The sequence below is a fragment of the Mobula hypostoma genome, chromosome 3 (genome assembly GCF_963921235.1).
Source record: "Mobula hypostoma chromosome 3, sMobHyp1.1, whole genome shotgun sequence".
NCBI classification, from domain to species: Eukaryota; Metazoa; Chordata; class Chondrichthyes; order Myliobatiformes; family Myliobatidae; genus Mobula; species Mobula hypostoma.
This window is the reverse complement of record NC_086099.1, coordinates 165,583,425-165,607,975: the sequence shown is the minus strand read 5'-3', so window position 1 is coordinate 165,607,975 and position 24,551 is coordinate 165,583,425. Positions and strand designations below refer to the sequence as shown.

Genomic DNA, 24,551 nt, shown 5'->3' with positions numbered 1-24,551 from the left:
TAGCGTTGGAAGATAATTCCTATAGTAACAGAGATGTCAGTGTATATGACAACAGAAATTTCTCTGACATGTTGTAGGATTTTGGTAGATAAATTTGAATTTCTTCTTCAAGTGCAACAAAACTCTCCAAGCACGTGAACAAGAGGATTAAGCATGTTTAAAGTACAAAAGTTTAAAAATGTTCTAACTCTTTACCTTCCTGAATAACCTAGGCTACTATTATTAATTTGAAGGTATGTCTTTAGCAAGAGCAGTGCTTAAAGCAGCATGCTACCTAATTCCATTATATCTCATGAATGTTACACTTCCATTCATTTTATAAAGAAGAATTATTAACAAGTTATAGCACACAGTCCTGTCCATGAATACTATAATAACTTTGAAGAATATGCTTCATAAATACTATTGTCATTCATTTATTCAACCACAAACTTAGTTATTGTGTATGATTAATTGGCACCAGAAATCTGATGTGGAACTGACAATCATTTTATATTATTTCAGAACTTGTACCAGAATAGGTTTCTGGGTTTGGCAGCCATGGCATCGCCTTCCCGAAACTCTCAGAGCCGACGGCGATGCAAAGATCCCCTCAGATACAGCTACAACCCTGAGCAATTCCGTAACATGGCCGTCACCATTCCACGTGCAAACAGTGACACGAACCTGGTGAATTCAGGGAGTCGTTCCACCTTGATGGTCAGCAGCTCCCGCTACACCATCGGCCAGTCACAGGACCTTATCATCTGCTGGGATATTAAGGAAGAGGTAGACGCTGGGGATTGGATTGGCATGTATCTCATAGGTAAGGATGTTTATTACCATTAGTTAAATACACAGAGGATTTGTTTATGATTAGGTGCAGTCAGAATATGCAGAGTTATTCATCCTTTGTTTTCAGATTTTCATTTTATCTGACATTTACAATTGTCTTGCAATAACATTAAATTGCAAAGGAAAGTGTTATGGGCAGCAAGGATCATATTTAATGGTAGAGCAGGAGTCAAGGGACAAAAGCCTAAACCTATTTCTGTTTTTAATGTTCATGAAATAATAGAGGTCACTTGCCTTTGCTTCCTTTCCAAATAAGTTGCATATCTCTTAAAAGTATTAACTATCATGTGACACTGTATTGTTCAAAAAAGACTGGTACATATTTTGAAGAATAATGTACAATTTCTTAGAAATGAATGCCATGAATTTCTAAGGTTTCTCAAATTCAGTGGAAATCTGGGTGAAATGGACAAATGACATGAGTGGTCACCAAGGATGGACATAAATTACATTTCCTAGCAGTATGACTGTGTCACTGAAGTTGCCAATTTAAACCATCTGTATTGACTGCATTGGCCACTTTCATACTCGGGGGTTTCCACTGGCAAATCCCTTATTGAGGCTCTAATCGTGTTTGTTTCTCTTGACTTTATAATCAATTACTGCATTCCTCTATTAGAGTTTATACCCATCACTGCCTTCCACTGTTAAATCATAGACTACTTTTATTTTTAAAATCTTTTTATATTTTTAAATATTCCTTACCATAAACTGAAGCAAAGAAGTCCTGAAAAAAGGGGGACTAGAAAATAGTGTACTTGGAATCAGAATCAGGTTTATTATCACCGGCATGTGTCATGAAATCTGTTAACTTAGCAGTTGCAGTATAATGCGATACACGATAATATGGAAACAAAATAAATAAATAGATAAATAATAAGTAAGTAATAAATACTGGTCGCATTTTAAATAGTAAAAATTGGTATATGCTGGTAACTCATTTGCCCGAAAAAGCTAGTGTAGCACTTTATAACGCCAGATATAGGAAGATCAGGATTCAATCCTCACTGCTGTCTGCTCGGAATTTGTACATTCTCCCCATGACCACATGGTTTTCCTACAGGAACTCTGGTTTCCTCACACATTCCAGAAACACATATAGGTTAGGGTTAGTAATTTGTGGGCATGCTGTTTTAGTACCTGAAGCCACAATTGTGACACTTGTGGGTTCCTCCCAGCGCTTCACAAATGATGATGCAGATGACACATTTCACCGTATGTTTCAATGTACATGTGACAAATAATCTAATCTAATATTACAATGCACACGTATGAACTTAAAATTTTACCTAGACCTCGTGGAAGTGTAGGATTTTCAAAGATCTTACAGTATGACGAATTACAAAATAACTTGAATTTACAAAATTTCAAATGATGCCTTTTGATTTTGTCAAGATTATTACAAATAGAGCATCCTATGGAGAGCTCCTCCGTCAGTGACCGTAGCTTCTGGATTCTTGTCAGCTTAATGGTGTAACAATGGCAGCTTTCATCAATACTAATACAAAATCTGGGCCCTATGTCTGTTTGTTTCTGTTACTGGTGCTCTATGTTTTGGATCACTGACACCTAAATTGGAATCCTACTCTGCAACTTGAGTATTATGTCTACACTGCAATGGTGATGAAACATGGAGGGCATATTATTCTTTTTGTCTTTTCTTCAAGATATTAAAAAGATGCTTCATATCTCTGTTCTGATAGTTCGGGTGGGTCTAAGGATCAAAGGGAATTTATACAAACTGGACGTCTGGAGCTTGGTTAGTTAAGTGCCACTTGAAGATTTTGGATGAGGAGTTCAGTTGGGGAAGGGATGGTTCTTACATGCTTTGGATAATGATAAGCATATCTAACTTAATATTGTTTCAGTCACAGTTTCTGATCAGACAGGCAAAGGGAATGCCCTTAGATGTTGTGTAAGTTTTCAATGAATTGTCTTCTAAATTTTTACATCTCTTTCCAATCCCTTTGTGGGATGGGAGAGCCAACAGCTTAATTTGATCATTCATTTCAATACATCTCAATAGAATCTTGCTTCATCAATACAGCAGTGGGGTTAAGTTGAAATCCTATTTGCCTGTGAACATCTTGAGGATCTGCAGGAAGCTGGCAAAGCTACTGGGGTGGTCTGTCTCTGACCGAAGATTTGATTGAAAAAGATTGACTAGTTCATGATGGAGAGCAACAATATCCAATTTTCCTTCACATTGTCAAAGAAAATATGGGATCATTGATTAGAAGGACAAAGTGCTAAAGTAAAAACCAATGGATATTTCCTAAATGGTGAAATTTAATCCTGCTCATTTTTACCATTTGTTTAGATGATTTTGGTGATAAAAGAAATTAACATGGATTTACATAGAAACATAGAAAATAGGTGCAAGAGTAGGCCATTCGGCCCTTCGAGCCTGCATCACCATTTATTATGATCATGGCTGATCATCCAACTCAGAACCCCGCCCCAGCCTTCCCTCCATACCCCCTGACCCCTGTAGCCACAAGGGCCATATCTAACTCCCTCTTAAACATAGCCAATGAACTGGCCTCAACAGTTTGCTGTGGCAGAGAATTCCACAGATTCACCACTCTCTGTGTGAAGAAGTTTTTCCTAATCTCAGTCCTAAAAGGCTTCCCCTCTATCCTCAAACTGTGACCCCTCGTTCTGGACTTCCCCAACATCGGGAACAATCTTCCTGCATCTAGCCTGTCCAATCCCTTTAGGATTTTATACGTTTCAATCAGATCCCCCCTCAATCTTCTAAATTCCAACGAGTACAAGCCCAGTTCATCCAGTCTTTCTTCATATGAAAGTCCTGCTATCCCAGGAATCAATCTGGTGAACCTTCTTTGTACTCCCTCTATGGCAAGGATGTCTTTCCTCAGATTAGGGGACCAAAACTGCACACAATACTCCAGGTGTGGTCTCACCAAGGCCTTGTACAACTGCAGTAGTACTTCCCTGCTCCAGTACTCGAATCCTCTCGCTATAAATGCCAGCATACCATTCGCCTTTTTCACCGCCTGCTGTACCTGCATGCCCACTTTCAATGACTGGTGTATAATGACACCCAGGTCTCGTTGCACCTCCCCTTTTCCTAATCGGCCACCATTCAGATAATAATCTGTTTTCCTATTTTTGCCACCAAAGTGGATAACTTCACATTTATCCACATTAAATTGCATCTGCCATGAGTTTGCCCACTCACCCAACCTATCCAAGTCACCCTGCATCCTCTTAGCATCCTCCTCACTGCTAACACTGCCACCCAGCTTCGTGTCATCCGCAAACTTGGAGATGCTGCATTTAATTCCCTCATCCAAGTCATTAATATATATTGTAAACAACTGGGGTCCCAGCACTGAGCCTTGCGGTACCCCACTAGTCACCGCCTGCCATTCTGAAAAGGTCCCGTTTATTCCCACTCTTTGCTTCCTGTCTGCTAACCAATTCTCCACCCACACCAATACCTTACCCCCAATACCGTGTGCTTTAAGTTTGCACACTAATCTCCTGTGTGGGACCTTGTTAAAAGCCTTTTGAAAATCCAAATATACCACATCCACTGGTTCTCCCCTATCCACTCTACTAGTTACATCCTCAAAAAATTCTATGAGATTCGTCAGACATGATTTTCCTTTCACAAATCCATGCTGACTTTGTCCAATCATTTCACCGCTTTCCAAATGTGCTGTTATCACATCCTTGATAACTGACTCCAGCAGTTTCCCTACCACCGACGTTAGGCTAACCGGTCTATAATTCCCCGGTTTCTCTCTCCTTCCTTTTTTAAAAAGTGGGGTTACATTAGCCACCCCCCAATCCTCAGGAACTAGTCCAGAATCTAACGAGTTTTGAAAAATTATCACTAATGCATCCACTATTTCTTGGGCTACTTCCTTAAGCACTCTAGGATGCAGACCATCTGGCCCTGGGGATTTATCTGCCTTCAATCCCTTCAATTTACCTAACACCACTTCCCTACTAACATGTATTTCATTCAGTTCCTCCATCTCACTGGACCCTCTGTCCCTTACTATTTCAGGAAGATTATTTATGTCCTCCTTAGTGAAGACAGAACCAAAGTAATTATTCAATTGGTCTGCCATGTCCTTGCTCCCCATAATCAATTCACCTGTTTCTGTCTGCAGGGGACCTACATTTGTCTTTACCAGTCTTTTCCTTTTTACATATCTATAAAAGCTTTTACAGTCCGTTTTTATGTTCCCCGCCAGTTTTCTCTCATAATCTTTTTTCCCCTTCCTAATTAAGCCCTTTGTCCTCCTCTGCTGAACTCTGAATTTCTCCCAGTCCTCAGGTGAGCCACTTTCTCTGGCTAATTTGTATGCTACTTCTTTGGAATTGATACTATCCCTAATTTCTCTTGTCAGCCACGGGTGCACTACCTTCCTTGATTTATTCTTTTGCCAAACTGGGATGAACAATTGTTGTAGTTCATCCATGCAACCTTTAAATGCTTGCCATTGCATATCCACCATCAATCCTTTAAGTGTCATTTGCCAGTCTATCTTAGCTAATTCACGTCTCATACCTTCAAAGTTACCCCTCTTTAAGTTCAGAACCTTTGTTTCTGAATTAACTATGTCACTCTCCATATTAATGAAGAATTCCACCATATTATGGTCACTCTTACCCAAGGGGCCTCTCACGACAAGATTGCTAATTAACCCTTCCTCATTGCTCAAAACCCAGTCCAGAATAGCCTGCTCTCTAGTTGGTTCCTCGACATGTTGGTTCAAAAAACCATCCCGCATACATTCCAAGAAATCCTCTTCCTCAGCACCTTTACCAATTTGGTTCACCCAATCTACATGTAGATTGAAGTCACCCATTATAACTGCTGTTCCTTTATTGCACACATTTCTAATTTCCTGTTTAATACCATCTCCGACCTCACTACTACTGTTAGGTGGCCTGTACACAACTCCCACCAGCGTCTTCTGCCCCTTAGTGTTACGCAGCTCTACCCATATCGATTCCACATCTTCCCGGCTTATGTCCTTCCTTTCTATTGCGTTAATCTCTTCTTTAACCAGCAACGCCACCCCACCTCCCCTTCCTTCATGTCTATCCCTCCTGAATATTGAATATCCCTGAACGTTGAGCTCCCATCCCTGGTCACCCTGGAGCCATGTCTCTGTGATCCCAACTATATCATAATCATTAATAACAATCTGCACTTTCAATTCATCCACCTTATTACGAATGCTCCTTGCATTGACACATAAAGCCTTCAGGCGCTCTTTTACAACTCTCTTAGCCCTTGTACAATTATGTTGAAAAGTGGCCCTTTTTAATGCTTGCCCTGGATTTGTCGGCCTGCCACTTTTACTTTTCTCCTTTGTACTTTTTGCTTCTACGCTCACTTTACACCCCTCTGTTTCTCTGCACTGGTTCCCATCCCTCTGTTGTGAACTAACCTCCTCACGCCTAGCCTCTTTAATTTGATTCCCACCCCCCAACCATTCTAGTTTAAAGTCACCTCAGTAGCCCCCGCTAATCTCCCTGCCAGGATATTGGTCCCCCTAGGATTCAAGTGTAACCCGTCCTTTTTGTACAGGTCACGCCTGCGCCAAAAGAGGTCCCAATGATCCAAAAACTTGAATCCCTGCCCCCTGCTCCAATCCCTCAGCCACGCATTTATCCTCCACCTCATCGCATTCCTACTCTCACTGTCGCGTGGCACAGGCAGTAATCCCGAGATTACTACCTTTGCGGTCCTTTTTCTCAACTCCCTTCCTAGCTCCCTATATTCTCCTTTCAGGACCTCATCCCTTTTCCTACCTATGTCATTGGTACCTATATGTACCACGACCTCTGGCTCCTCACCCTCCCACTTCAGGATATCTTGGACACGATCAGAAATATCCCGGACCCTGGCACCAGGGAGGCAAACTACCATCCGGGTCTCTGGACTGCGTCCACAGAATCGCCTATCTGACCCCCTTACTATCGAGTCCCCTATCACAACTGCCCTCCTCTTCCTTGCCCTACCCTTCTGAGCTACAGGGCTACATTATGTAAAAATATTCCAGTACTCAATAACAAAATGAATATCGTAATATAATAGATTAGATACAGCACAGAAGGAGGACATTTGTATGCACTGACTCCTGTAATAGGCTGGGTTGATTAGACCTAATCTACCCAAGTGTACAGGAGATGTGCTAATATACATACAAGCCCAGCAAAGTAACAAGCCGAATTTACTATCATAAAATAGAAAGTACAAATAAACCTCGCCAATGACTATGTTGCAAGTCATAAAGATTTCCACAAAGATTTCAAGGCTTGCAATTCTTGGACATCACTTGATTTTTGCTGATGTCAGGGGAATTCCGAATTCCAACTCACTCATAAAACTAAGCCTAGGTCGCAGGCACCAATTGCGACTTCTGGTCTGGGCGAAATCCAACGAAACCAGGGAAAGACAGTTCAAGATATTCACAAGTTTCACAAGGCAGAAAAACCCAGAAACAGCCAGACTACTTGATCTTTAATTCTCATGCCTTTAACTCAACCTGTTTTTTTTCATTTAAACAACACATGGTCGTTAAAATAGTGTTCAGCATACCCTTATAAATCAATTAGTCTCTTTAATGGTCACTCCTCATCCACCAATCCACCAATGGTTTGGACACAACATTCCTTTATAATCACTAAAGGATATTAATATTACATGTAATGTACGTGATAAGCCTGACTCCAAAAAATAATCAATCAAGCCAACTTGACAAGACACTAAGAAAGGATCCATCAACTTAGCTCTCAAAGTGACTAACAAACATTTAGTTATTAACAGACATCCTCATGTTAATGGTACCTGAAACTAAGGCTACGTCCACACTAGACCAGATAATTTTGAAAATGCCGGTTTCACGTAAAAAAGATAGGCATCCACACCAGGCATTTTTGAAAATACCTCCATCCACATTAAAACGGGTATTTGGGCAAATCTCCTCCTACTGGGCACGCACAAGACACATCTACAGAAAACAAGCGAAGAGGAAATGGTGTACTTGGTGCACGTTTGTCCAGTTACAGACAAGAAAAACTTAAAAGGAAATTGCCAAACGACAGACAGCTGTTGGCTCTCACGCAGGAGGACTTAAAACGAAATAAGCAAATACTGGAGGGTATGGAGGCAACCGACAGGGAGTTCACCGACAGAATGACCCAGCTGACGACAAACATTGAAAAACTGACTAACTATGTTGTAGAGGGATTTGCAATGATGAGGAATATGATGGCACCCCCCAAGTACTTTTCACCGCCACAATACCAGCCTCACAGCCACTACAATAGCTACACATACGGACACACAGACCCCCGGGTGGCCCCACCAACATCTTCCCCACTCCCACAGAGGGGTCACCCTGGAAATATTTCCTACAGCCATAGTCTCTTCACTGATGAAAGGGTGGACAGGTTTTTTAAAATCCCCGGTTACCCCGTACACACTACAACACTCAGCCGGTGTTTTCAGATTTAAACACTCTGGAGAGCGTTTTAGAAAAGCTCCATTTTCGGGGGAGGAAAACGCCATTTCAGTGCGAACGGAGGGTCAAAACGAAGAGAAAAAGCTTCGGTTACGGATTTATCTGGTCTAGTGTAGACATAGCCTAAGAAAGAATCTAACTGCTATTAGCAAACATTAGACATTAACAGACTTACAGTGTTTGATCTGTACAGACACTTCACAAACATTACACATTAAACAGACATACAGGCCAAGCATGCTGAGTTCAAAAAGAGTCAAATTGTCATTTTAAACTGTTCGGATATTCATCCAATGTTTTACAAAATTTAAATACACTACAGCTCCCTACCAGAGAAACATTCTAGTTCCATGCACTGGACCTTTTTCTGTAACCTTTCAACTTTACCTCTACTATATTTTATCCTATTCCCTCTTGAAGGCTACAACGAAACAATGGAATTTGTCTCCACCATGTCACTCATTATTCTTCTCCCATTTATTTATACATCACAGCTCCAGTTCTTGAACCTTTCACCAAAAGGAACAGTTTCCTGCTATCAATCTGTCCAGACCCTTCATTATTTATATACCGCACAGTACTTTAATCAAATCTTTAACCACCTCCAAATAAAGCATCTATCATGTAACTGTGGTTCTTGACGGTAGGTTATACTCAAGCAAATTTATTCTTGAACAAATCTCTTTACTATCTTTTTCTAATTCTTATAATGCAGCAAACAGACTAGACCACAGTATGCTGGACACAGTAAGGCTGGACCAGTGTTTTATAAATGTTCAGCATAACCTCCCTGATTTACACTCTATGTCTGTCCAGTTAAAGATCAAAATTGTGTATGCCTTTTTATTTAAACCTGCCTGCCACTTCCAATAACGTGTGCACAATTCCTGAACTGCTTTTAGAACAATGTTCTATATGCCCTATCTTCATTCTTTCTACTGAATGTCATCATCACACATTTTTCTGTGCTCTTCATCTCGTATGCATCTGCCAATTCCAGCAGCCTGTTTATATTTTGTCTCGATCTATCACCATCTTGTTTGCCGTTCATAATACTGCCAGTTTCTGTGTCATCTAGAAATTTAGAAATTGTGGCTTGTGTCCCCAAGTTTAGGGCATTAACATAAATCAAAAAAAGGCAAAGGCCTTTACTCCTGACCTAGAGGATTGTCAATGTACACTTCCTTTAGTCAGGAAAAATAACCATTCACTACAATTATTTGTTGTCAGTTAACTAGTCAGCTTGATATCCATTCCATCAGTTTCAACTTTGCTGAGAAGTCTGTTATGTTGCAATGTATCAAGAGCCTTCGACAAGTCCATGTCCATCACATTGACTGCATTACTCAAATCAATTCCATTATTGGCTCATCCCTTAACAAATCAAGGTTGCCTTGCTTTAATTAATCCATTTTTCTCTGGGTGACAGTTCGTCTTGTATCAGATCCATATTTCTAAAAGTTTTCTCACCACCAAGTTAAACTGATTGGTTCAGTAGTTGCTGGGCTTATCCTTAGATCCTTTTGAACATGGGAATTAGCTTCTCTCCAGTCCTCTAACATCACTGCAGTTTCCAATAGTCATTGTTGGATTATAATCAGAGCAACTGTGATGTCCTCCTGTGCTTTGGTCAAGATCCCAGAACGTATCCCATCTGGTCCTGCTGTCTTACTCACTTTAAATTCAGCCGTCCATCAATCTTTTAATGCTGCAAGTGTCTGCTTCTTTACTTTTATTTTAGAAGTAACTCATCAGTAGTGAAAACAGAAATAAAAAACTCGATCAGTGCCTTAACGGAGGCCTCAACATCCACGCACAAGTTTCCATTTTTTGTCCTTTCCGGACCTGACATCACCTTTTCCCTATTGTGATGTCTAAAGAATACCTTTAGATCCTAATTTCTGTTGATTGTTGATCTTGTCTCCAAAATTCTCTTTTCCCATCTTATCTTAATTATTATTTCCCTATAATTCTTCTATAATTAGTCTGATTCTCACTTATACTTACAACCAGACACTTATCCTACGCAGCCTTTTTTTTGTGCTTTATCTTCTTCTCATCACTTTGGATTTGTTTCATCTTCTCTGCCCCTCGTAGGGACGTGCCTCTCCTGGATCATGTTTCCTTTAATGGTACATTACGGTGTAGCTTTGCCTGTCAACTTTTGGTTGATTTAACTTGGCCAAATCCACTCTCACCCCATTGAAACTGGCCTTCTTATTTTTACTTTAGATTAATATTTTGAGCTGAATCATTTCATACAAGAACATTAAAAGCTGAAGCATTGTCACATGTAAAATTAATTATGCTTAAGACTGATCTTAAACTCAAAATACTGAACAATGTTCTCTTTTCAAATATCTTAGATGAGGTTAAGACTAAATAAAGTTATTGCAGGTAAAAGGTCATTTCTTGGAACTGGAATTTTGATGTGTTATGTACATTGACGAGATAAAGGTAAAACATTTACAGTACATTGGATTGGCCATGAACTTGCACTCAACAGCAATAAAGATGCAGTGAGCTGTGCTGTGTGAATGTTAACACAGCATAATTAAATGTACAAGGAATAGAACTGTTTCAGATCTCCTTTTATGCAGCTTTGCCAACTGTTACTTCTTTTCAAAAGCTAAACACAACACATTATTGATACTAAAGAATTTAAATGACTGTTGGTGACAAGAAACAAATTGTACTTCTGTTTACCTTATATAAGCTATTGCCTTTCAAAACAACACTACTAATTACTTCAAGTAAAAGTAAGGTTGAGCATAAATTATAACTCTTACTTGGAAAATATATTATAAATTTTATTTCTTATTTTGTCATCTCTGCAAAATACTAGTTTAATTTTTTGGTCAGGGTATTAAGTAATTTGCTGCTATTGTTTGAAATAGTGACATGGGATAATTTACGTGCTCCTGAAGGGAGTTAGGGGCTCAGGTTACAGCCTCTAAGAATCAATCAAGACAGGAAAATGTATAAGTCTTCCACTATTTTCATTATGTTGCATTGGCCATGTGGACATTAGGATGTATGCAGATCCTCTTCATTATTCACTTCCCTCATGGTTATATCTGAGCACGACTACACGCACATAATATGAATGAAGAAAGAAGCAGATGTGTGAGTAGAGATAGTCAGACATTAAAAGAACAGTACTCAGAGGAACCAGGCTGGTCTCCAGACTGGAAAAAAATTCTCTGGCATTAAAAGCATCTGAGTCAAGAAAGATCTTTTGTCATTTTAATGATTAGTTCTTAGGAAAATAATATAAGTCTTTTTGTTTGAATAAAAAAATAAAATTAGATTAACTCAATCAGAGTATTTTTCCCTCTGTTTTTACCTTGGAGAAAGATATGAAGAATTCAGACCTTGAGATAGTTAATGGGGAGCTCACGGGGTTAGTCTGCATTACAACAGAGGAAGTATTCGATATAAAACATTTGGCTTGATGTTCGGAAGAACAGGCTGATGGTAGAAGTTTGACTTCCTGACTAGAGGCCCATGACGAGTGGTGTTCTCCAGGACTCTGTGCTAGGCCCTTTGGTATTTTTCAAATATATCAATGATTTTGATGAGACTGTACGAAGCATGATTAGCGCATTTGTAGATTACACTAAAATAGGTGCTGTTGTTGACAGGGAAGATGGTTATCAAGATTTACAGCGGGATCTTCATCAGCTGGGTAAGTGGGCTGGGGAATGGAAAATGAAGTTTAATTTGGATATATAAGAGGTGTTACATTTTGGGAAGACAGATCAGGATAGCATATTCGCAGTGAATGGTAGGGTCCTCAGGTGTGTTGTAGAACAGATGAACTTAAGAGTACAGGTATATGGTTCCCTGAAAGTAGTGTCACAGATAGAAAGCATGGTCTTTACCAGTCAGGGCACTGAGTATAAAGCAACACACATAAAATGCTGAAGAACTCAGCAGGTCGGGCAGTATCTGTGGAAATTAATAAATAGTTGACATTTCGGGTGAGACCCTACTTCAGGACTGAAAAGGAGGGGGGTAGATTCCAGAATAAAAAGGTGAGAGAAGGGGAAGGAGGCTAGCTGGAAGGTGATAGGTAAAGCCAGATGGAACATAAGAACATAAGAAATAGGAGCAGGAGTAGGCCATCCAACCCATCGAGCCTGCCCTGCCATTCAATAAGCTCATGCTGATCTGTCCGTAAATTCAGCTTTATCTGCCTGCCGTTTCCCCATATCCCTTAATTCCCTTACTATGTGAAAACCTATCTAAACTGCTTTTTAAATATATTAGTGAAGAAGCTTCAACTGCTTCCCTGGGCAGAGAATTCCACAGATTCACCACTCTCTGGGAAAAACAGTTTCTCCTCATCTCCACCCTAAATCTTCTCCCCTGAATCTTGAGGCAATGTCCCCTAGTTCTAGTCCCACCTACCACTGGAAACAACTTTCCTACTTCTATCTTGTCTATCCCTTTCAAAATTTTATATGCTTCTATAAGGTCCCCTCTCATTCTTCTGAACTCCAGAGAGTAAAGTCCCAGGCAACTCAATTTCTCCTCATAGGCTAACCCCTTCATCTCTAGAATCAACCTGGTGAACTTCCTCAGCACTGCCTCCAAAGCCAGTATATCCTTCCTCAAGTACGGAGACCAGAACTGCACACAGCACTCCAGGTGCGGCCTGACCAGTTTTCTGTATCGTTGCAGCATGACCTCCCTGCTCTTGAATTCAATCCCTCTAGCAGTGAAGGCCAACATTCCTTATGCCTTAATAACCTATTGTACCTGCAAGCCAACTTTTTGCGGTGGGAAAGGTAAAGGGCTGGAGAAGAAGGAATCTGATAGGAGAGGAGAGTGGAACATAGGAGAATGCAAAAAGGAGGGGACCCAGGGGGAAGTGATAGGCAGAGAAGAAGTAAAAGAACAGAGTGGAGAATAGAAGAGGGGAAGGAGAGGGAAAGAAATCAATATTCATGCCATTAGGTTGGAGACTACCCAAACGGCATATGAGGTGTTGTTCCTCCACCTGAGGGTGGCCTTATCTGAGCACAAGAAGAGGGAATGGACTGGCATGTTTGAATGGGAATGAGAATTGGAATTAAAATGTTTGGCCACCGGGAGGTACTGCTTTTGGCGGATGCAGTGGAGGTGCTCAATGAAGCGGTCCCCCAATTTACAATGGGTCTCACCAATGTAAAGGAGGCGGCATTGTGAGCACCAGACGCAATAGACGACCCCAGCAGATTCACGACTGAAGTGTTGCCTCACTTGGACGGACTGTTTGGGGCCCCGAATGGAGATGAGGCAGAGGTTAATGGACAGGTGCAGCATTTAGGCTGCTTGAGGAATAAGTACCAGGAGGGATGGATGGACAAGGGAATTGTGGAGGGAATTATCCCTATGGAAAGTGGGGGGGGGGGTGGTAAAGATATGTTTAGTGGCAGGATCCTTTTGGAGATGGCATAATTTGCAGAGGATGATGTGTGGGATGTGGAGGCTCGTGGGGTGGTAGGTAAGGACAAGAGCAACTCTTATCACTGACAAGGCAGCAGGAAGATGGGGTGAATGCGGACCTACAGGAAATGTAGGAGATGCAAGTGAGGGCAGTATCAAAAGTGAAGGAGAGGAAGGGAAACCTCGATTTTTGAAGAAGGGGGACATCTTCGATTGCCTGGAAAGAAAAGCAGCATCCTGGGAACAGATGGGGTGAAGGCAAAGGAATTGAGAAAAGGGATTAGCATTTTTACAGGAGACAGGATGGGAAGAGGTATAGTCAGGATAACTGTGGGAATTGGTAGGTTTATTAAAGATGTCGATTGACAATTTGTCTTCGGAGAGGAAGACAGCGAGCTGAGGCCGAGTATAAAGGTTGTGATGTTATGTTGCAAGCCATGGTTGAGGCTGCCTGCTATGGGAAAGTGCGGAGGAGATTTACAAGCATGTTTCCAGGACTCAAAGGGACTAAGTAATGGAGAGAGGTTGCGCCTTCTTTCATTGGAGCATAGGGGAATGAGGAGTGATCTTATAGAGGTGTATAGATATGTTAACAGTCATAATAAATGAAATGTTTCCATTTTCATTTATAAATGACTTGCTCTGGTTCAGAAATATATGGAATGGTACCATCAATTTCATTCTGCTTTCATTCAGATATCATTTTGATTCACTATAATTCATGAGCTATCTTATTATCACTATGTATGACATAGGCGATCATGGTCTCATAATCATGGATTGTTCTCGGCTAATTTTTCTACAGAAGTGATTTGCCATTGCCTTCTTCTGGCAGTGACCCCAGCCATTAGCAATACTCTTCAGAGACTGTCTGCCTGGTGTCAGTGGACACAAAACCAGGACTTGTGATAAGCACCAGCTGCTCCCATGGCTTCATGTGGTCCTGATAGTGGGTTGGGGAGGGGGGGGTGGGTCCAAGCAGGTGCTAAACCTTGCCCATGGGTGACCTGCAGGCTGGTAGAGGGAAGGAACTTCTTACACCTCCTTTGGCAGAGACATATCTCTACCCCACCACCCATTATTAATTCTGTTATGATAGTCAGAGCCCTTTGAAAAAAAAATGCAGCATTCCCTTTGACTTCTGAGAATCCCTGGCATACGACCATTTAGACTGAAGAAGCCTTTGGGTTGTTACTGAAAATCTAGAAGCCATGCATCAGGAACACACAGAAATCTGCACAAAATGCAGAAGCAGAATATAATCTCACAAAATACCCAATGCCAAACCATCAGACATCTTTTGCCTAACTGTGTAAGAGAATGTGATTCCCACTTTGGCCTTATCAATCATCTCAGATCCAGAAATGAAGCAAGCTATCTATCCTCAGTCCCAAGGTACTGCCAGAGAATATGGTTCCCAACTTGTTCTCATCTGTCACCTCAGATCCAAAATGGAAACAAGCTACTCTCATTCTCAAGGTACTACCAAAGTGTTATTGAATATAAAATCCTAAAAGATGACAACATTGTGATAACTCATGTAACAAGGCTGTGAACAACAACTAGGTAATTTACAGCCTCTGCACAGTTACCTCCTAAATACTGCCCAGATTTTTTTGCAACTGGCTTCAAGGGTAAAGAAAGCCAAATAGAACGTACAGTCTTGAGATCTACTTCAACACACTTGAAAGCTTATAAATCAAGAAATACTACCCCTGGTTAGCAGCACTAAACAACAGTTTAGTAGAGTTAGGACAGGATATTGTGTCTCTGAATTACATTCCATTATTTCAATAATCCATTTCAGCTGCCAGTCACTGAGGGTTACTTAACCTGGGGACAACCTGGAATTCCTCTTTCACCTTTCTTCGGTAAAGAGCTGAGAGTATTTTTTTTTTTGTATCCATCTGAGAGGGCAGCAGGCTGTGGTTTTAACAACTCAGCTGTTTAATCTGTCTTATTTTAATGAAATAGGAATTGAGATGCAGTACAGCCACAATCTAATCAAATGATGGAGCAGGCTTGAGATGCCAAGTTATCTGCTTCTGTTCATCTGGCTAGACCTCATATCAATTTGATCCGGAATTGCCACCACTAGAAAAGCAGAGACAGCTGCTTACCAAAGGTGGACAATCGTCCTGAGCTGACCAAGCAGGGTTGTAACTCATCCACGACGATGCTGGCAACACTGGCTTTTATTACGCTTTCTTAACTGCCCTTAACTTAAGTGAATAGTTTCAGAGGACAGTTAAAAGTCAATCCTATCAGGGAAGGAAGATTAGTCCTACACCATACAGTTATAGAAAGAGATACTTTTCAGCCCAACGTGCTCCCGCTGACCTGGGTGTTTTCTTGAGTTAATCTAATATACCTCCATTTCTACACAGTGAAGATAACTGTAGTTCACAGATCTAAAAGATTGAATTTTGTCTTAAAGCAATCTATTTGTTTCATGGTCAACCTCACTAATTCTACCTTTTTATAAACCCAGATTTATTTAATGGCTCAACCTAAATTTCTCTGATGCCACAGTGGGATTTGAACTCGTGTTTTTGACCTATATTCTGGGATGAGTAATATAACCACTACTCCATCTTATTTTTAACAAAAAGGGAGATGCAGTGCTGGAAAGGGTGGATGATGGAGAGCCATCTTGGGTCAACAGTTGAAGGGGTGATGTCTGTGGTGCCTAGTGAATCATACTTCCTTGCACCTGGCTGAAAAGCTCTCTTTCAGAATGCTTGGTTCAACTTATCAACATTCATATTCACTGTGCATGTGTGTAAGCATATAATGAACTCTGCCCAGTAGAAGGCCAAATACACAGATGTTCTGCATAATAAGAAAAATCTTAAAAATTGAGGCAGGTTTTTAAACTTTGGTCTTATTCTCATTGAGAATTGCTTCAAGGATATAAAAATAAGCAGATGTATCATGTCTTTAGGAAAAGATAGAAAGCATGTCTGTGTATTAACATATGTCACAAAATGTAATATTACTTGAATAAATATGTTCATTTTCCATTATAGCCAGACCAAGTTATTGTATAAAGCCAACTTTACAATACCCCTCTTTCAGTGCGCTGGTACTGCACCCAAATACCCTACTCACTTTGACAAAAGCCTTATCACATTATGTAGCTCTAAAGTTCTTCTTCTTCTATTTCCGGCAGTTTAGACACATCTAGGTGTATTACTGCCCTCCGCAGGATGTATAATTAATTATAATTCCGCTTGCAAATGCTGTATGTGCTCATTAAATAGCAATGCCACAGATTGTTGTCCTTCTCAAATTTTGTCACGTGGTTTCCAAATAATTGCATTGCCTCAAATATACACACACACACAGCCATTAATTTCCTGCCTCTCCTGCCTGTGAACTGTTTGATCCTCCATTCAGCATACCTTTGACTGCTTCCCACCTAAGCCCTGTAGTACCAAGATATTTTTCTGCAGACTTGACTATAATTTTAATTTTTTCAGTTCTTTTGTCTGTTTGCGCTGAACAGTTAATTGCAGCTACCGTGAACAGTACAAAATCTTCTTATTCATAATTAGTGTCCTTATTTATCATATTACAACCCTCACAGGTCACCGGTTTATTATTCCCTGTATTTGTTTGCTTGATAGCCTTCTTTTTTCCAGCAAATGCTTTCACTGCCTCTACGTAACTGATCCCTTGAGTTACTTTTACATGTTGTATCTCAGCTTCTTTCTTGCTAATAATGCACCCTCGATAAGCTGCACTGTGTTCCTCACCACAATTGCAGTATTTCAGCCTAGCTCCCACCTCACATTTCCCATATTCATGTTCTTCAGCGCATTTTCCACATCTTTGTTTCCCTCTGCAGATCGCCACAATATGCCCGAATTTCTGACATTTAAAGCATCTTAAAGGCGGTGGTATATATATTCTGACCTCATAACACATATACATAAATAAACTTTAATCAGCAATCTCTCCATCAAAGTTGATCATAACCAATAAACTATCACACTTTTCCCATTTCTTGTAATTTTCAAACATTTGGCCTCAATTTTTGCTCCTTTTATGTTCTGTTTAATCTCATTCATAGTAACTTTTGTTGGTATCCCCAAACTAACTCTTCTAGTACACTTTCTATTGTTGGGTATTGAGCATTGTACTTTTTTGCTGTCTATTTTATTTAACCTTATCACTTTGCCTTGTTGAGCACTAGCCCAACAAATCACTAATAGCGATCCATTTCATAAAATCTTTGCTCTTTTGACTTCGCCTACAAGTTTGTTGATTATCTTCATCAAATGAATCAGGTTCCATTCACCAAAAGACACTCCATCTTCACTCAGTGTTATAATTGCTTTATCTCATCATCTTTCCATTGTTTTGCTATCCTATTTTTGTTTGTCCCCTGACTCCTTAGAGTTTGACATCTCATACCCGTTTCCTTTTCACTCCATTCCTCCATCTCAAACTCACTTTCACTATCCATCAACCTGTTCATCCTACAGGGCATTTTCTTCATCAACTCAGCAGTTGCAGCCTCCATGCTCTTTTCCAACACACTCCAACACAACACAACACAACACACCTCAGTTCCACAGCTATAAGTGACAGATGTCACAACCTGGTAATTAAATTTGGCCAATAAAACTCTGCACTGAAAGTCTTCTGTTATCATTGGCCTTAACTCAGGTTTTCTTAATTAGTCTGCAATCTGTATACAAATCTTGTATCTGGTACCTAAATACTCTTCTGTGTCATTAGCAAATTTAAGGATCTTACTAATTCAAACCAGATAAAACAAGTTAACACTAATTTAGCATGGAAAAACTGCAGCTGCTGGAAATCTAAAGTAAAACCGGAAATGCTCCTTGGTTCAGGCAGCAACTGTGTTAAGTGAAACGACTAAAATTTCAGGTCAAAAACAGCAACCAATCCCCGTTTCATGGCATTTTCCCATGTCACTGGGGGATTTCTTCTTGTTAAGTAGTGCTCCATGTGTCATCAGACATACCAGCTGCTGGTTGAGTAACTGCTGGACAGAACACCTCCATTCTGTTTGCAAGAGTGATTCTGAGCTTCCTGTGATCTGTCGCTTTAATTCTCCATCACATTTCCTCTCTGATGTCTCTATTCTTTGCTTCTGGCACTGTTCCAATAAAGACAATGTAAACTCAAGGCACAGCAGTCCATCTTCTGTCTCACCTGCTACAGGCCTTAGTACTCAAGGTTGTGTTCAGTAATTTCAGATAATCAACCTTTCCTGTGTCAGGGCTGACTAGTTCTTAAGTAAGATCATCCATCTGTATTCATTTATTTCTCTCCACACGTGTTGCCTGAACTGATAGGTATTTTCAGGACTTGCTATTGTTTTGCGGTACCAGCGGCTGCTGTGTTCTGCTTCTTACAGCTTCAGCAGGTTCAATCTTTCCTTTATTCTCTCTCTAATTGTCACCACTCATCCATCAAAAACAAAAATAATTTTATCACCTGGGACAAGCAATCCAGACTCTCGACTCCAGTCATTGTCTGGCCATTTTCTACCAAAGAAACTGACTGACCCACTGTTCCTCAAGCAGTTTAGTTTGCTCCAGACTGTAGCATCTGCAGTCTCCTGTGGTTCAACTTGTTCTCCACCCTATCATGATCAACCTCTTTGCTTCCTTCACCTCCCCAAACCCCTGCCCTCTGCAACTTAAAACACGCTTCTTATTTTTTCGCACTTCTTGTGACCTAAAAAAGAAAGGGTCAGTAACCTAAGATGCTAATTGTTTTCCTCTCTCCACACAATGCTACCTGACCTGCTGTGCGTGTTTCCAGCATTTTCTGTTTCTAGTCTTAACACTAATACTTGCAGCACAGCCGTGGTGACTGTCTCCCACACAGAGCAACTGCTATTAATAAATAAACTCTGCCTACACAAAAACAACCATTTCACCACCCAGTTTAAACACGGACTGATAATCTAATCTCACAGGCTGAATTCTTATTCAATAACATTTCATACAGGATTTTATTATGATAGTTTCTTGAAATAAATTTTCACAATATTAATCAGGTAATTAATTTTACCTCATCAAACATTTTGTCAAATTAGATTGACCACAATTTTTTAAAACTATGTTGCTGTTCTTTAACAACGATCTTTTTATTTCTAAGTAATTATACAGCATATCTCATAATAATTAATGTGATTAACTTGTTTATAACTGGTTTGTTCACTTAACACAGTTGGTGATTTTTTTCAGGCATAATTTTATCTTTTGACAGCAGTGCTTCCACAAATATATTAAAGCCAATGGGCAAATATTCATTATTACCCATTCTTTTTCACATACCTGATGGTATGTCTGCATGCAAGTTTGGCTCATGCTTGTAAAAGTGACTCCAAACTTTGAGCAGCTTGTTTAATTCTCTCATCTAAAAGCTGATCTCATATTGCTTCAAGTTGGTATGCCTCAGCCTGGTGTTAAAATGCCAGATGGCTAGTTGGGCACTAAAGTATTTTCAATTGTCCTTTAAAAGTTGGTAGGGAAAGTGAAATGCGTAGTTGCTATTCTCACCATGTTGGTGCGTGGCCAAGTGGTTAACGTTTTGGTCTAGTGATCTGAAGGTCACTAGTTCGAGCCTCAGCTGAGGCAGCGTGTTGTGTCCTTGAGCAAGGCACTTAAGCACACATTGCTCTGCGATGACACCGGTGCCAAGCTGTATCAGCCCTAGTACCCTTCCCTTGGACAACATCAGTGGCATGGAGAGGGAAGACTTGCAGCATGGGCAACTGCCAGTCTTCCATACAACCTTGCCCAGGCCTGCGCCCTGGAAACCTTCCAAGGCGTAAATCCATGGTCTCACGAGACTAACGGACGCCTATTCTCACCAATGGGTAGCTCAAGGGCAAGGGGCATGGCTTCAAAGTGGGAAGGTGGGGGATAAAAGACACAGTAGATGTGAAGAAACATATTTTTATGCATGAAGAGGTTCTGATCTGGAGCACAATGTAGGAGCTTTGGAAATGGTCATAGTTTCCAAAAATAAATTGAGTATATAGGTACACAAACACGAGAAAATCTGCAGATGCTGGAAATACAAAGGAACACACAAAAATGCTGGAGGAACTCAGCAGGCCAGGCAGCATTTATGGAAAAGAGTAAATAGTCACCATTTCTGATCCTGAAGAACGGTCTCATCCTGAAATGTCGACTTTTTACTCTTTTCCATAGGTGCTGCCTGGCCTGCTAAGTTCCTCCAGCATTTTGTGTGTGTTGCCTTGATAGGTAAGTAGTTAGGGAAATAAGGCCACCCTCAGGGTGGAGGAGCATCACCTTATATTCCATCTGGGTAGCATCCAACCTGTTGCATGAATACAATTTCTTCCTCCATTTAAAAAGTACCCTCACCCCACTTCTTCGTCTATTCCCCACTCTGACCTTTAACTTCTTTTCACCTGCCTTTTATTTCTCCTGGGTCCCCTCCTTCGCTTTTTCTGATAGTCCATTCACCTCTCCTATCAGCTTCCTTCTTCTGCAGCCCTTGACCTTTCCCACCCATCTGGCTTGACCTATCACCTTCCAGCTATCCTCTTTCTGCCTTCCTTTCCACTGCTGAAGAAGGGTCTCAGCCCAAAACGTTGACTGTTTACTCTTTCCCATCAATGCTGCCTGACCTGCTGAGTTCCTCCAGTCTTTTGTGTGTGTTGCTTTGGATTTCCAGCATCTGCAGACTTTCTCTTGTTTATAGTTAGGGAAATATTATGCAGAATTGTGTTTGACAATGAGAATGAATGGATTGTTGCCCAAGGAGGTAGCATGATCTAAATGGCCCCTATACTGTAATGAATCCAATATTCTTTAATGACACCTGAATGGATGTTGCAAAGGGTGACACTCGTGCAATTTTCACCTGTGATCGGAGCATCACATGCCATTGGGGATCACCACATTTTAGAAGCATCCACAACACTTTCGTTGCGCTTAGTGCTTTAAAATTAAGTCATAAAGATAAGGAAACAGTATTTGGACCGTGCTGAAACACGGTGATGGTGCTAACATTATAATGTCTTGAAATCCTGTATTAAAGGAAAGAAAACTGAACTGGAGCCCCTACTCTTGATCACAGCCTACTGATGTGTGCTGGAATTATGACTGCAAATGCCAGTTACTCACTGAGTCTCATAGAATTTTTTGAGGATGTAACTAGTAGAGTGGATGGGGGAGAACCAGTGGATGTGGTATACTCGGATTTTCAAAAGGCTTTTGACAAGGTCCCACACAGGAGATTAATGTGCAAACTTAAAGCACACGGTATTGGGGGTAAGGTATTGATGTGGATGGAGAATTGGTTAGCAGACAGGAAGCAAAGAGTGGGAATAAACGGGACCTTTTCAGAATGGCAGGCGCTGACTAGTGGGGTACCGCAAGGCTCAGTGCTGGGACACCAGTTGTTTACAATATATATTAATGACTTGGATGAGGGAATTAAATGCAGCATCTTCAAGTTTGCGGATGACACGAAGCTGGGTGGCAGTGTTAGCTGTGAGGAGGATGCTAAGAGGATGCAGAGTGACTTGGATAAGTTGGGTGAGAGGGCAAATTCATGGCAGATGCAATTTAATGTGGATAAATGTGAAGTTATCCACTTTGGTGGCAAAAATAGGAAAACAGATTATTATCTGAATGGTGGCCGATTAGGAAAAGGGGAGGTGCAACGAGACCTGGGTGTCATTATACACCAGTCATTGAAAGTGGGCATGCAGGTACAGCAGGCGGTGAAAAAGGCGAATGGTATGCTGGCATTTATAGCGAGAGGATTCGAGTACTGGAGCAGGGAGGTACTACTGCAGTTGTACAAGGCCTTGGTGAGACCACACCTGGAGTATTGTGTGCAGTTTTGGTCCCCTAATCTGAGGAAAGACATCCTTGCCATAGAGGGAGTACAAAGAAGGTTCACCAGATTGATTCCTGGAATGGCAGGACTTTCATATTAAGAAAGACTGGATGAACTGGGCTTGTACTCGTTGGAATTTAGAAGATTGAGGGGGGATCTGATTGAAACGTATAAAATCCTAAAGGGATTGGACAGGCTAGATGCAGGAAGATTGTTCCCGATGTTGGGGAAGTCCAGAACAAGCGGTCACAGTTTGAGGATAAAGGGGAAGCCTTTTAGGACCGAGATGAGGAAAAACTTCTTCACACAGAGAGTGGTGAATCTGTGGAATTCTCTGCCACAGGAAACAGTTGAGGCCAGTTCATTGGCTATATTTAAGAGGGAGTTAGATATGGCCCTTGTGGCTACGGGGATCAGGGGGTATGGAGGGAAGGCTGGGGCGGGGTTCTGAGTTGGATGATCAGCCATGATCATAATAAATGGCGGTGTAGGCTCAAAGGGCCGAATGGCCTACTCCTGCACCTATTTTCTATGTTTCTATGTTTCTATGTTTCGTACAAGTGAATGATGCACCACTTATTTTGACCATACGCAGATATGAAAACTGAGGTAAAACCAGGAAGAACTGGAAATACTTAGCGGGACAGGATATATTTGTGGAGAAGGAATGACATTTAACATGTTAGTTCAATGGCCCTTCAGAATGGAAAATCACGCATGTACAGTTTCACAAACTGAATCATGACACAACTTCAATAAAGTAGAAGAAAAAGTACAGAAAGTAAATAATATTCTACATATCATGTATAAACAATTTCAAAAGATAGAAGACTAAAAAAATCTATGTTAATTGTACATTTACCTAAGCTTAAAAGAAGATAGTGTGGGCATGTGGCCAAGTGGTTAAGGCATTGGACTAGTGACCTGAAGGTCATGAGTTTGAGCCCCAACCAAGGCAACATGTGTTGTGTCCTTGAGCAAGGCATTTAATCACACAGTGCTCTGTGATGACACTGGTGCCAAGCTGTATGGGTCCTAATGCCCTTCCCTTGGACAACATTGGTGTTGTGGAGAGGGGAGACTTGCAGCATGGGCAACTGCTGGTCTTCCATACAACCTTGCCCAGGCCTGTGCCCTGGAGGGTGAAGACTTTCCAGGCGCAGATCCATGGTCTCGGATGCCTTCCGAGAAGATAAGTACTTCAGTTACCTGTTTTTAACACTGGACAGTAAGTTGCCTGGTGATTAAACAAACATCATTTTTCAATAAAAGTGCAACCATAATGTCACATTTATTCATCATCATACCTCAAGAAAGCATATCATGCAGCGTGCATCAGTGTTACCCCAGCCTGTTATACCCAACTGAAATAAGATAACTTCCCCCTCCCATGGGCTGTTAATTCAGTGTATATAATAAAGAAAATAGCAAAGCTTGATGTATAGGTTGTTTTGTATCCTTAGGGTTCAAACTATATCTGTCAACTACTCAGATCTCATTCACATTGTGTTGTCAACCATCTGAAGACGTCAACCATATCGTGGCTTAGCAGTCATTTTATTTGTGCTTGTTCTTTCCCTGAAAATGATAAGGTTTCTGACTGCCCCTTAATCCAATGAGACATGACGTGCTGTAATCGAGATGTCATCTTTGTAAAATAATCTTGTAAATTCTGCTTCCTTCCAATTACAGATGAGATTCTCTCTGAAAACTTCCTGGATTACAAAAACCGTGGGGTTAATGGTTCACACCAAGGACAGATCATTTGGAAAATCGAGCCAAGTTCTTATTTTGTGGAGCGTAAGTACACTGACTGCCTATGCTAACTACTTTAAAGGATGTAATCTTTAGTTTTTATTTGCTTATTGTACATTATATGCTTTGATGCAGGAATTTAAAGAA

The 24,551-nt window shown here is 40.8% G+C and overlaps 1 protein-coding gene across 1 annotated transcript in view; it reads left to right on the top strand.

Moving 5' to 3' along the window:
• LOC134344369 (E3 ubiquitin-protein ligase HECW1-like) overlaps positions 1-24,551 on the top strand; it is a 485,729-nt gene that overhangs the window by 144,162 nt on the left and 317,016 nt on the right. The window contains exons 2-3 of the mRNA XM_063044047.1: positions 505-805; positions 24,342-24,449. Coding sequence (XP_062900117.1) covers positions 505-805; positions 24,342-24,449 — 409 coding nt within the window. The remainder of the gene's footprint in view (positions 1-504; positions 806-24,341; positions 24,450-24,551) is intronic.